This window comes from Tripterygium wilfordii, chromosome 22 (assembly GCF_013401445.1).
Source record: "Tripterygium wilfordii isolate XIE 37 chromosome 22, ASM1340144v1, whole genome shotgun sequence".
NCBI classification, from domain to species: domain Eukaryota; kingdom Viridiplantae; phylum Streptophyta; class Magnoliopsida; order Celastrales; family Celastraceae; genus Tripterygium; species Tripterygium wilfordii.
Genome location: NC_052253.1, coordinates 7,443,871 through 7,455,586, shown reverse-complemented (window position 1 = coordinate 7,455,586; position 11,716 = coordinate 7,443,871). Strand labels below are relative to the sequence as shown.

Below are 11,716 nucleotides of genomic sequence, written 5' to 3'. Positions count from 1 at the left end.
ATACGTTTATCAAAACATAAAATACGTTCTATTTAATGTCTTTCATGTTTTTGGCTATTTTATTCATGTCTTCCATGTTTGATAGACCAACCCCATTTGTAACTATTAAATTCTCAAAAGTAGTGCAACTAGGAAGAAATGCAAGAGAAGGTCTTCCATTAAATTCTCAGAGGTTGGTTATTTCTATTTGTTTCAATTTATGATGTTTAATACAAAATATTTATTAATTGTGATGATTGTTTATCCTATATAAATTAGCAAATCTTTGTGTTCTTTTCAACTTTCAAAACACTTGAACTTATTCTTTCTCATAAAACATATCATTATGGCTGATAATCCAGCACATTTGCTCCACTTGTGTCAACAAGAAGTTCCAGTAGGTATTGTTTCACTTTATGGAATTAGTTTCCCATAAACTGTTTATTAAATGATTGCTCCTGGTTTTCCTTACTGTGATGGGTCTGAATTGAGCTTTTTATGTTGTTAATGGTCTCTATCTTTTTACTTCGTGTATCTTGCTCTCCGATGAGTTGAAGGGTAGCTTGTATCTCTCATGTTAGACTATTCTATTTTGTCGTTAAATTCATTCCACATCTTTTGGTATTGCTATTGTTTATTTTATTAAACATAAAACACTTATTGGTTGTCTAACATATTGTTGTTTGTGTCTTTTTTTTTGATGCATTAATTTACAACTTCAGTTATGTAGGGAACACAAATCCAAGAAAAAATTCATAAGCGTTAGGTCGAAATGTTTCACAATAAATTTCAAGGTCGTTGGTAGTGATAATGCAGACAAGCTTGTATCGAGAGACGTATCAATAAATTTTTAACCCATTTCTTCCTTCAAAGAGCTATCGGGGTATGATGGTGCTCCCATTGAGCATTGCAAGTTTCATTTTCAAAATCAAGATGAGATAATCAAACGGCTAAACAACCACACATTTGATAGGTTTTCAATTTCCTTACACATTTATGCCGCAATATAATTAAAAAGAAAAATTACATGCCGCTTCCATCCACAAACCTAAATTTGTTCAAATTTATAGACGGAGATTGAAAACGAACACTACATTCATGCTGCAATATAATTAAAAAGTAAAATTACATACCGCGCAAAGCGCGGACATGACCCTAATTGATCGTATTTATCAATCAATTACATTGAGAATTGCTAGTAGCAAAACCTTCCATCGGCTAGCTAGGGAACCCTCTACCACCAAATTTCAATGGGCCACCAACATCTCCTTGTCCTCTTACTTCTGTAAATCCAGAAAGCGAAAAAAAAAAAAAAAGCCTAAATAATCATGTCCATATATGAAACATAATCGTCATTAAAAGAACATAAATAATGACAGTTAAGGAACGAACAAATATCATCAAAAGTACTAACCACTTAATGCAATACTATATACACCAGCTAAAATCAGCAATTCCACAACAAATCAAAAGATATCCAACATGATCAAAGGGTGGCTCAGGTTTAATTAACACGGCAAAAGTCAGACAAAGTCTAGGCTTTTCTTGTCATGGAAAGTTTGGCCTGCTCATTAAGCTGTGACAATAAAAGAAGCAAAGCTCCAGGCCTAGATTAGTTATCACAATATTTTAAATACATGTATATATATCTGAAAACATAAAATGTTTGTTATCACAATCTTTTTAAATATATTAAAAAAAATTATGTTGGTTAATATTTTCTGTTATATCTTATTTTCCACTATATCTTTAGTTTAAAAATATTTCAATGTTATATTGTAACTTTAGGAAGAAAAAAAGTATAAATGTATAAGTGTCTTCTACTTTAATATATTGTATGATTATCTTAATTTAAAATTATGAATTTATGATTTGTATAGTAATAAATTATATTTATATTATAATTTAATAGTGATAAAGGATAATCATTAAATTATTAAATTAGAGTTTACATAGTGACAAAGGATAATTTAAATGGTTGTGTTTATCGTCTTTTGCTCTGGACAGGAGACCTCACAAGTTGTTGGCTCGAGATTTGCCTTGTCGGGAAAAGGACATAGAATGCCTAGAGTGTCAATCTAGAAAAAAGTAAGAAAAACAAAAGACTAATCACTGGAACGAAAAAAGCTCCTATTGGAATGAAATGAAAAACAACGCATTGCGAGAATGCATTAAGATCTTCATTGAAATGGGATATATCCTGAGATGTAAGTGTGCTTTACAAGCTTAAACTAAAACATTGCTGCGGGGGCTTTTGAAAAATTAAATCTAAGTTCTAGTTGGCGTAGAGTCATGCCTAAGAAAGCAAATAAATGATTGAAGACGCTAGGTCTATGTTTGACGTAGGGTAGTTGTTGTTTCTTTCTCTTCTTCTTTTATAGTGCTTAGAGATGAACACTTCTTCTGTTTTTCTTCTTGGATGTGTCATAGGATGTCATGAAAATCGTGGCACAACTGCTCTTTTGCTGTTTACTGAAGTGACTAGATTAGTGGGTCTTATAACTAGAACTTTCTCTTGAATGTAGGAATGATGACAATTTCCTTCTAGTCGTACTGCTTCTTTATGGAGGAAATAGTCTCTTTGATGTCGTGGAAGCCTCTTCTTCGCGAGTTTTCAGGCTTCATGGTGAAAATGAATCCTTCTGAGTGGTGCAAGACGAAAGTGGTTTGAGCTGCGTGGAGATGTGTTTTAGCTGGAAATGTGTTTGAGAGGAAATCGGGTTGTTCAACTAACATAATTTTATTTCTCCAGGTCCCTCCTTGATGTTATCTTGCTAAAATCTCGATCAGAATCCAACAAACCACATTTGAGAAGAATTTATATGTTAGGACTAAGACTCCTTATGCATTGGATAACTGATTTCGGATAACCCTGATTTTTGGGAACAAATTCTTGAATTTCAAGGTAGCAGCCAGCAATCAATCAAAAACCTACAAAAATGAACACCTATTAGTATAAAAATCTCATTGCCTCTGCCACGTGTCATCAAGCAATTGATCGCTTTTTGTGCATTGTGGGTCCCTCTTTGCCACATGTCAACTGACTTGTAAGGACTTAGGGTCCGTTTGTTGCACAATTTTGATAGTAGCATATGTTGTAGATAATAAATGGTTATAATAAATGGTAGCATTAATGGTTTCAGAAATGCTGGTAGGTGTTTGGTGTAACTTTTGCTGGTAGCATATATGGTATTATAATTGTTGTGCAAATTACGTGTAGAGGTATTATGCATTTACATTGTTACAGATTTAAATAAATAGGAAAATCAATAGGAAACAATTTATAATAATAATAAAAAATTAATTTAATAAAATAAAAATAAAAGTTAGATATTTTTAAAATATGAAGCTTACGATTTATTTGTTTTCTTTCACTATTATTTCTAACTCTAACAGAAAAAGAAAAATTAAAAAAAAAAACTCAAATAAAACGTCGTCGTCGTCTTCCTTCTCCCACCTACTTTCTACTTCTCTTATTCTCTGCGATTTTCTCTCAACTTCTTCTCAATTGTTAAAAAATAAATAAACATAACAATTAAAGAGTTATTTAAAGAAATTTTATTTAAAGAATAAATAAACAATGGAGAGAAGAAGAAGTGCTGTGCTGTGCTTGAGGAAGATACAGTGGGAGTTTGGGGAATTGTGCAATTTGAGGATAAATTTGTCAGTTCAACAATCAAATGAGGATAAATTGGTAATTTCATGTGAAATTATGCCAAAATGGTTTCACAATTGTCCATTCAAGAACAATTTGAAAATTGTCTCAAAATGGTTCAAAAATAGTCTTGGAATTTGAGTCTCAATATTGTTGTTTGGTACACAACTATAATATATTGTCCATTAAAATGGTGTGCCAGACGGGCACTTAGGCCCCGTTTGGTGGAGCTTTTTTAGTAGTATTTATACTACTTGTTAGTATAAATGTTCCAAACCATCCAAATATCTTTTTTCATGCACGTAAGTCGAGACAATTTCAGTAGCATTTCTACTACTTTTTACAATGCTCCAAATTTATAGCATTTGCATGGTTCTTTACTATTTTGTCCCCATTAAATATTCATGTTCCTATTATAACTCTGAGCTTGTCAAATAAATAATTAATTAACCCTGAATTTATTAAATAAATAAATAAATAAAATAAAATAAAATAGATAATTGATTAATTTATTTATAACTTATTATTACTTTAATTAATTTAAATTCATTATATTAATTTTATGAATTAATTTGTATGTTTGGATATAACGTATACAACTAAAATGTATGCTATCCCTGCATGTAATTTATCCAATATACTACACAACACAAATGTTAACAGTAAAAGTTCAACCAAACACCTACCCAGCATTCAAACAGCATATCTGCTACTAAAATTGTCCAGCATTTCTGCCATCACCATTTCTGCTGATATATCTGCTACTTTACAAATGCTCTACCAAACTAGCCCTTAGTTTTGGTACAAACAGGTTGTTAGTAGGCTAAACAAATTCAAAATCAAATATGTTTTGCAAATTTGAGAGGAAAAAAAAAGGTGAAGTGTATTCCTAGTAAAGTTTAAAAATCTAAGTGGCAAGATTGTAAATCCCTAAAAATAAATGGCATAATAGTCTTTTGAAAAAATAATAAAAAAAAAAAAATCAGAAGCAAAATCGTGGAATGAGTCTACACGATTTGCTCTCTCTAATCTCTTATTGTTTCTTGCATCCCCTTGTCTTCTTCACAAGAGTAGCCCCCACTATCACTCCAGCCCTTCACCGGCCGCCACCTCCGACCAGCACTTTCGGCCAATCGTCCAGCCACCAAGCCGCCTAGTTCTACACACATACTTGATTTGCTTCCTTTTTGTTTCATAAATCAAGAGATTTAAACCTCCTGTCTCGATCTTTCTTGGGTTTGCAACAAAGGAGGATTTGGCACTAAAAACTCTATTTTTGTCCACTTGACACTTGGGTAAGAGTTCTATAACATTGTAATTATGTTTTGATTAGGATTTAGTGAAGATTGATTTTTAGGGTTCTTGATCCAATTTGGGGGTTTTGTTATATTTGTGCTAGGCTTGATAAATTGAACCATAGTATATTATTTTCTTAAATAGGTTGGCACATTGGATAGTACGTGGAGCTTATTGCTCAACTTTGATGTTGGATTTTAGCTTGTTGCATAAGAGGTAGGAGACTATTACCATTTCTTTATTGGCGTCTTTGATTTTGGGGTGTCAAGTACTGGAGATTGGCATTACCTCCATCAATTGATGTATGTCGCTTTCTACTAAAACTTTCGGTACTCAAAGTCTTTCTTTGGACTCTAAATTCAAATTTTCTTTCATGGTGTGTGATGTGTAGATGAACTCAATGTCCTTATTTTCGTTGGGAAAAGAAATCCTAGTAATCTATATTTATAAGGTCAGGTAGTATGATTTGTGAAGACTGGAGGTTTATTTATATTTAGATCTTTATACATACTTATGCGTTCAGGAATGATTACCCAAAATCTTGTATGTTCATACCGAATTGGATGTTGTAAATTATGCAAGTGGACCTTTATTGTTAAATTTTGCAAAGCTCTAATGTGTGGTTTTGGTTCGATTATTGTCAAGTGTTGTTGGACTTTATACTTAAATTCTTATAAGTATCAGTGTTGTTTTGGTGAGTCTATTGTGTTGTAGTGGTACTTGGTCACAAGTTAAGATTGGGCATACAACCCATCTTTGTTAGGTGTCCAGATATCCTTATTGTCGAGAGTACAAATTCCTTAAATGGATCCTCCTAAGTGCGATGTGTATGACTTCGGTCTGTGTACCTTGTGTTGACCTTATGTGTAAATAATACACTTGGCCAGTGAAGTTTTGTTTGTAATACAAAGTGTGGGAGCAATGGCTCTCTATCTGTAGTGTACGTTTATATAGATATTATATATAATTGTGTAAAGTCTTACCTTTCTGTTTACTGAGAATTTAGTGTACATGTCTTGATATTTTATTAAGTATTAGTGTCCATACTGGTTGCTTGTTGGTTCATGAAATTCTGAGTCACAGTAGGATGATTGTTCAAACCTACATGTATGGTATTCCTTCACTTCTTAAATTTTTTTCCTACTAAGTTTTATACTCACTCCTGAATTCTATTCTCTCCAGGTCGGGATAAATTTGAGGAGGGGCCACTGCAGGTATGAGGAGGTGTAGGAGTCCATGAATATTTTATTTTATTAGGAGAGACTCTGTTTGCTTTGTTAAGAAAAGATAATTTGGTTTGATTTGTTTATGCTGATTTATCTTTGTCTAATTGTTTATGAGTTTTTTTCCCGAATTAATTATGCAAACATTTGAATGCATTTTCTCGTAAAGTGTGACTTTCCCTATGATCTATTTTGTCTATCTGTACGAATGATTTAAATGTAATGTTACATGTTAACCTTCACACCCCACCCTGTGCGGGTCGTGACACTTATACATCCAAATACTATGAGCTAAGTAGCTAACCCTCTTACTCCGATCGTGTTCGCGACACTTGCACAGCCAAAACTGTGAGCTAACCCTAAAATACTTTGATCGACTGGTTCTGGAGCTGTTCTTGACTCTGCAATCGATTCAAATGTATGGCTGGTGACTTCGACTGGGAGTGGTGACTTCGTGTTATGCGTTGTCCTTGCACTCTCTCTTCTCTCTTATGCAGTTGCACTCCTGCTGTTCTTGCACGCTTCTGTCTTGCTATTCTGACTTATTGTACAAATCGATAGTCTTTGCTGTACTTGTTCTCTCTCTTGTGTCTTGCGGTCTGCTATTATAGTATTGTGCTATATTTGTTCTTGACTGTGCTATATTTGATCTGTCTGCTGTCCTTTTCTTGTAATTTGTATTCTGGTTTGTTCTTGTAGGCGGGTCTTTCCTTGGTTTTCAATTCAATTATTACCATGTCAACTTCAATTCAACTATTATTAGAACTTTGGGCATGTATGACGTCATCTAATTATTATTGCATTATGTTATTGTTGTGACATGTCTTGGTATTGACTATTGAAAATTATGCTTATTTTTACATAGTATTTAAAATCTCACGATTTTACGATTTGATTTTGCGATTCCGATTTTACACCCCTTCTCTGATTCCGATCCGATCTTACGTTTTCACTACCATACTCTATTGCATTGATGATATGATTTCACCTAAGGCTAAGGGAATTCTCCTATTTTCGTCTACTATATAACTTTTGCACACTATTGTGGCTCCTATTTTTAACTAAGAGAACCAATCTAGTTTTTATGACTGTGATTTTATTTACTGTAGATTGAAAGTTGATTGTGTTTTCTTGAGTGAATAAATTGGAGTCTGCTTTTTTTAATAAAATATTAAAGCGTTTATGTTGTGTGTTTCATCTTATACAACTCTGCTGTTTGTCTATTGATTGGCGATGAAGGATCCAGTGAAGAAATGGCGGAAGGAGAAGATTTGCCTAGAGATGCAAAGATTGTAAAATCCCTTCTGCAGTCGATGGGGGTTGAGGACTATGAGCCACATGTAATACACCAGTTTCTGGAGCTGTGGTATCGTTATGTTGTTGACGTCCTGACAGATTCCCAAGTGTACTCAGAGCATGCTGGCAAGGCCGCTATTGATTGCGATGATGTCAAGCTTGCTATTCAATCTAGAGTCAATTTCAGCTTCTCGCAACCCCCACCTAGGGAGGTAATGTATCTGGGATTCTGAGCAATATTAGTGCAATATCATTCCTATTGATGTTAAGTTTCTGTTTGATTGTCCAAATACAGAATCAATAGTTGCTTTGAAAGACAACTGGTTGAGGAGCACCACTAGTTCAAATAGCCACCCTTGCCCCTGAGGGCAGGAGATCTAGTGGGAATTCCCATTAAGCTATAAAAATGGTACAATGTATTCAGCCGATCTCTTGATGAGGGGTTTGGTGCCTTTTATAAATGGTACTGAAAAGATGGCATTTTGATTTAAGAGAATATTCAAAGAAATCCGCCAGTACCCATTGTCAAGCTATGTCCCACATTTGTATTTCTAGTCTTCTCATTATAAAGAACAAAACTGAATATGCAGGGGGCTAGAACCAAACAAATACTCTTCCAAAAGGAGTTTTTCACCTTTTCCAACTGTGAAAGAAGTATGGACAAAATACTGCTTACTATTTTACCAGAGGCAATCTCCATAAGCCTCTCCTCCTATGTTATCCAACAACTATCATCTGTCCCATTCCCATATCTAAGATAATATTGTTTCCCTTAAAAGGTTTCCTCTCTTGTCAATCTGCAGTGCTGCCGTTACGAAGAGCTTTGGTGAAAGATTATAATGATTTCAGACCCAGCCCTCCTTTTTCTAGAGTCTGCTTTAGGTTGACTTGTACTATATCTCCAGACTTCCCCCCTGCCCCAACAGAATTCTTTTATGCATATACGATCCATTCCTGAGTTTCTTATTTGGTTGTTTAATTATAGGGGATTGACTGCCTTTATTGAGATTTGAGTGTTTCATTAGTGATGATTTTGCAGTTATGTACGAGAGGTTGCGGGATTGTGAAGTAAATGTGTTTGTTATATAGAAAATATGCTTCCTTTGAGTTATTTTCTAATATTCATTTGGAATAATGCCTGTGTGCCTTGAATTATTAGAGAGTTTTTTCTTCGTGCTGTCGCATAAATATTATTGTTGATGTTTTTTGCTTTTTCTTCTTGAGGTTCATGGGCAGAGCCTTATTAGTTGATTGATTTATTAATTTATCTGGGTAAGACTCTTACAGTTTTAGGCATCGGTAATAATTAGGACCAGTTCAGCCTCCTAGTCTTAAGACTTTTGCTGGCAATTCACTAATTGTTACTTAGGCCTCGTGAAATTGCAGTTGGAATACCCTGAAGTACTTTGCGATTTTGAAGCAAACTATTTTCGACAGGGTAATTGTGTAAGGGACAATATGTATCATTTTTTTTAGCTAAGCACGAGTCATATATATTCCTCCTTAATCTTAGCATTAATGTCATGTCCACTTAGGGTCTAGATTAATATTTAGTGGGACTCATCTTACCCGTTGGCATTCCGACCTCTTGACAACTTTGAACAAATCAGGGATTAATTTGAGGCTATCATTTGATTGAAAGAGGCTTAGACTACATGTAATAGCACGAAGTGACTAAATATTTATTTATCTGATGTGCAAATTTATTCCCATTATTTATACCCAACCATGTGTGACAACTGGCCTGCGGCTCACAACTTAGACTGAGATTTTATTTGAACTTCTCCTTTCCTTGAAATGCAACTTAAGCTGTAGACTTTTTGCCTACCCAATTTTGCTTCTGCTTTATAATTTCTCTGCCAGGCAAAAGTTGGCATTTTTTTTCTCTTTTGTATCGTCAGCCTTGATATGATGTTCTCATGTTGTCACCTCGTAAATGTTATGGCCTTGTCCTCTCTAGCTTGTACCACCTTGACAAATGAGCCATGCTCTAAGCCTCTAATGGTATCCTTGTTTGTATTTTCCTTGGTCAAACGGTTTGACTCACTTCTCAATAAATTACTTGTGCATTACCTTCTTGTGAAAGACAAGGCACTTTATATTACCTGCAGTGGCCAGCTGTGGTTAATAGAATTATGGCTATGGGCTGCACCAATCTAAGATAAAAAGGGAAAATGGCTGGAAAAGTAATATAGGCAAGAACAACTAATGAAAGAGCTTGATAAAAATTAATGTGGTAAAAGCTAAGATGGATTAACTAAGTACAATAGAAGTGCATAAATATAGACTTCGACTCCGACAGTATTTGGCATTTATTCTATTTCTATATGCCTTGGAACTCCTATAGTGTGGAAAAAGTTGATTTGTCCATGTGTTTATCCTTTCGCTGCTGATTACTAATCTAAAAGCTTTGGTAATATTTTTCAGGTTCTACTGGAGCTGGCAAGAAATAGGAATAAAATCCCATTACCAAAGACACTAGCAGGGCCTGGTATTCCACTCCCACCTGAAAAGGATACATTGATCAGCCAAAACTATCAACTTGCTTTTCCAAAGAAGGAATCGACCCAGGCAGCAGAAGAAATGGAGGATGAGGAAAGTGGTGATCCTAACCCCATCCAGGAACAGAATACAGACGTGCCTAAACAAAGAGTATCATTTCCCCTTGCGAAACATCCAAAGTGATGTTGCTTTGTACGTACTATTTATTGTGATCAACTGTGAATAGGAAGTGTATAATGAATGAAGAAGTTTGGCGGGGAAGGAGCTGACTGCTGAAGGATTATGTTGAGACATTTCCATTTATTACAATATCAATATAAAGTACGTTTGGCTGGGAATACTGTTTATTTGTTTGTTTGAAAGCTAACTGAGGAGTGGATTTTGTTGTGAGTACCTTTTGATGTGATAACACTAATCCTTCTTATCCCGAAGGTTCAGTGGTCCTGAAAAATGTGTCCCAGTTCAGGCCAATCAGCTCGTGAAATGAAAGTCTATAGAATCATATCTAAATGTCCATGCAACCGCTTAAATTAAAGACCGTTCTTCCACATTATTTCTGAAAATCAAATCACTTTGTCCCTGGCTGTCTGATAAGTGACAACACCCTGGTGGCTTTCTGAGTGTATTCCTTTTATGAGGGGTCTTCAGAGACAAAGGGAAGGATATATGGCTCTGAAACTGCATCTTAGCATAGAAAACTTATGACAGAGTAGGATGGGAATTCCTCTGACATAATGAAGCTCGTGGGTTTTGTGGATTGAATTAATTATGACTTGCATTTCTTCGGTGACCTTCTCATTTGTTCTAAATGGGGAGGTCCAAGGGAATGTTAAGCCCTCTTAATGCTTCCCTTATAGCAACTGAGATTGTTGATCATTACTCAAAATCCAATTTATCTGGTCTCATGTGCAAGCTTGATATGGAGAAAGCTTTTGACAATATGAATTGGAGTTTTCTTCTCAAATTTCTTGAGAGAAGGCTTTGGGGCTAAGTGGATCTCCTGGATCAAGAAATGTTTGAACTATGCTCCTTCTCTATTATTGTTCATGGTACTGCAATAAATTTTTTCCACTCCTCCATAGGGGTTAGATAGGGTGACCCCTTATCACCCTTTTTATTCATTCTTGGTATGGACATCCTAAGCTGTATGATGGATAGCGCAGTCTAACATGGATTGCTTGATGGGGCCACGATCAATGGTAGAACGGATGTAGTCTCAATTTCCAACCTTTTGTATTCGAATGATACTCTTTGTTTTTGTGCAGGTAGTGTGGAGCAAGTTCCCAACCTTCATGCCATCTTCTTGTTAGGCTTTGAAGCTATCTCAGGCCTAAGGGTTAATTTGACCAAAAGCAAGATCATTCTCTTGGGAAATACTGTGAATACTGTGAATGTTGAGACTTTTGCTGGTGTTCTAGGATGATGAGTTAGCAGTATGCCCTCAAGTTATCTTGGGCTTCCCTTGAGGGCTAAATACAAAGACAAAAATATATGGAATCCTCTGCTTGCAAATTTTGATAGAAAACTCTCTGGTTGGAGGAGAAATTGCCTTTCGAAAGCTGGGAGGCTAACTCTCATTAAAAGCACACTGTCTAATCTTCTTGTGTAGATGATGTCTACTCTTCCCATCCCTTCCTTTATTGTAGGGAGGGAGAATAGAATCAATTATGTACAGATTTTTGTGGGGTGATACTGTGGAAAATAGGAAGATTCACTTGATGAATTGGAAGTGTGTCAAGCTCCCAAAAGAGGTTGGAGGCCTTGG

The 11,716-nt window shown here is 35.2% G+C and overlaps 1 protein-coding gene across 4 annotated transcripts; it reads left to right on the top strand.

Annotated features, from left to right (window-relative positions):
- Positions 1-4,631: 4,631 nt before the first annotated feature.
- On the top strand, positions 4,632-10,289 carry LOC119991704 (transcription initiation factor TFIID subunit 9-like). Of its 4 annotated transcripts, XM_038838113.1 has the most exons (5): positions 4,632-4,929; positions 5,075-5,232; positions 6,113-6,144; positions 7,393-7,661; positions 9,877-10,289. In XM_038838113.1, the coding sequence occupies exons 4-5, from the start codon at positions 7,407-7,409 to the stop codon at positions 10,132-10,134; spliced, it is 513 nt and encodes a 170-aa protein (XP_038694041.1). In that variant the 5' UTR covers positions 4,632-4,929; positions 5,075-5,232; positions 6,113-6,144; positions 7,393-7,406; the 3' UTR covers positions 10,135-10,289. The 4 variants fall into 4 exon arrangements, with proteins under 4 accessions (XP_038694041.1, XP_038694042.1, XP_038694040.1 ...); XM_038838114.1 differs by lacking the exon at positions 5,075-5,232 and having other exon boundaries at positions 7,400-7,661; XM_038838112.1 differs by lacking the exon at positions 5,075-5,232.
- Positions 10,290-11,716: the final 1,427 nt, after the last annotated feature.